The sequence below is a fragment of the Mus caroli genome, chromosome 1, assembly GCF_900094665.2.
Source record: "Mus caroli chromosome 1, CAROLI_EIJ_v1.1, whole genome shotgun sequence".
NCBI classification, from domain to species: domain Eukaryota; kingdom Metazoa; phylum Chordata; class Mammalia; order Rodentia; family Muridae; genus Mus; species Mus caroli.
In genome coordinates, this window is record NC_034570.1 from 32,544,024 (window position 1) to 32,546,455 (window position 2,432).

Here is a 2,432-nt window from a genome sequence, read left to right on the forward strand (position 1 = left end):
AAAAAAAAAAAAAAAAGAAATGCCCAATGGCTATCTTGTATGAAACACCACAAGTGTCACAGAATAAGGTGCGCCCATACACCTGTGTGTTCCATCCTGGAATGGACTTTTGAGCTTCTGCATGGAGAGCTGAAGTTGGGGTGATGGAGTCTCTGGCTCCCTACCTGCATCAAGCCAAACCTCTGCCCCTTATGGTCCCAGCCATTTTGCAGGACAGCCCCGCCGTGGCTTTCCCTGGAGATGATGGCAGCGATGAGGGCTGGGTCAATACAGTGTCTCTGCCCCACTTCTTTGATGAGAATCCGGTAAGGTTTTATGGCTTTCAAATCCATCTCGGCAAACATTTCCGAACCGTGGATCCCTATGTTGGCAGAAAAGAAACGGATTCCCTCTGCTGCAGAAGGGGACCAGTCCTGGGTCTACTAGTTTAGCCTCAGCTTCTGACCACGCCCACAAGCTCAGGGCAATCATTCTAACTGTAGAAACCCAGTGGCCATCAACACCTGCAGGAGCCTCTGCAGCTGTTTCTCCCTCTCCTTCCTGCCAAGACGCTGCATTGAGGGGACTAGGAATCAGGGTTTTAATCCAGCTTTGCAACCGGCTAGTTCTGTGCCAGTGGATGTGGTCTGTGTGTTGAGAACACGGACTTATTTGTGACCTTGCATGAGGAAGGTTTGGGCATGGGATTGCAAAGGAGAGAGGTGTCAAAAATGAGAGGCTCTGCTTAGAAGACTCGTGATGCACCATGGACTGAGCAAAGCAAAACCAGAATTGAAACTTTAATTTATGGAATTGTTTTGCTATGCCAAAATCAACACATCCAGACAGGGTTTAGAAAGAATCAAGAGATAAAAGGAAAAAAAAATAGTTTGATAGGTTAGCTAGGATTTTTTTTTTCTTTTGATAGAGTCTCACAGGGTAGCCCTAGCTGGACTAGAACTCCAAATACAGACCAGTGGTTCTCAACCTTCCTAATGCTGTGACCCTATAACACAGTTCCTCATGTGGTTCCTCCAGCCATATGTTATTTCATAACTGTAGTTTTGCTACTGTTACAAATCATAATGTAAATATCTGATATGTAACCCCTGTGGAGGATCATTTGACCCTTATCTCCCCAGATGCATTGGGACCCACAGGTTGAGAACCACTGATCTAAGCCTTTCCTCTGCCTCTGGAGAGTTGGGGCTCAGGTGTACGCCACCGCACCCAGCTTATTTTCTTAACTTCTGATTTTGACTCCTGGTTGTTGTTGTTATTACAGTGTTGGCACCGTTTCAAAACTAATTACCTCCTGAGAAAACTCTGCAAATGACAATGGAGAACGGGGGAAGGACCCTGCTCCATGTTGTACTTACCACAGTTCATCAGATTATTTATGTCACAGGGGGCCCCAAAAGTCTCCATGGTCATGATGTCCCCATAGCAGCCATGGTACAGACGAGGGTGCACATGAGGGTTCACGGAGTGCACGGAGTGAGTGTATGAGCCCCTGGCAGTGCCTGGAAGGCAGAATAATTACTTATCTAAAGTCTGTGAGAAATATTACTTGACCTGGACACACACACACACACACACACAGCTATGCAACAGTAGAGACCATAACTTATTCTGCTCAATGACTTTTTCTACCAAAGATTCATCAAACAAAGCAAAAACTACTCTTTCCAATTTTGATTGCAAACTTTGTTTTAACTTCTGGGCATTATTCCAGAGCACTATGGGAATGTGTGTGAAAATCAGTGCATATAGGTTTCAGATAGGTTTTTTTTTTTTTTTTTTTTTTGCATTTCCCCGTAAGAATGAAGGTGGCCACAGAACTTTTTTCCCCAGCACTGGGATCCAACTAGGGACCTCTTGCACACACACAGGACATGTTCTCCAGCACTGAGCTGTGTCCCTACCCAGCATGAGACTCAGAGAAGATTCTAAAGCAACTTCTGATACCAATGCTCCTGGGCATGGAAACAGCTAAATGAAAACATCACGTGATAGGATTGCATGTTCATGTGCAATCCCATTATAGTTATATGTTTAAAGAAACAATGCAAAGATGAACCAAAGACCAATGAGAATTGATAAGGGAAGGAACAGGGCTAGATACTAGATGTTGGGGGTTGGTCTGGTGCTGCTTATATTCATATGCAATTCTGTGCCCCAAGATCTGTGCCCCAAGATGAGCAAATTCCCATTATACCAGCCCTTGTTGTACAAACCTTACCCACCCAACTTAAAATGATTGGTTAAATAAAGCTGGCAACAGCCAATTACTGGGCGGGGGGGGGGGATAGAGAGGGGTGGAGTTTGAGATATCAGACTGGGGGTCATAGGTAGGAACCACAAGGAGAAGGTGGGGAGAGAGAGAGAGAGAGAGAGAGGAAGAAGAAGAAGAAGAAGAAGAAGAAGAAGAAGGAGGAGGAGGAGGAGGAGGA

The 2,432-nt window shown here is 45.2% G+C and overlaps 1 protein-coding gene across 1 annotated transcript in view; it reads right to left on the reverse strand.

Moving 5' to 3' along the window:
- Nucleotides 1-2,432, reverse strand: part of Lyg2 (lysozyme g2) — an 11,975-nt gene that overhangs the window by 4,150 nt on the left and 5,393 nt on the right. Inside the window, exons 3-4 of the mRNA XM_021175975.1 lie at nucleotides 1,359-1,502; nucleotides 165-361 (exon numbers count right to left, since the gene is read on the reverse strand). Of these exons, the coding sequence (XP_021031634.1) occupies nucleotides 165-361; nucleotides 1,359-1,502 (341 nt within the window). The remainder of the gene's footprint in view (nucleotides 1-164; nucleotides 362-1,358; nucleotides 1,503-2,432) is intronic.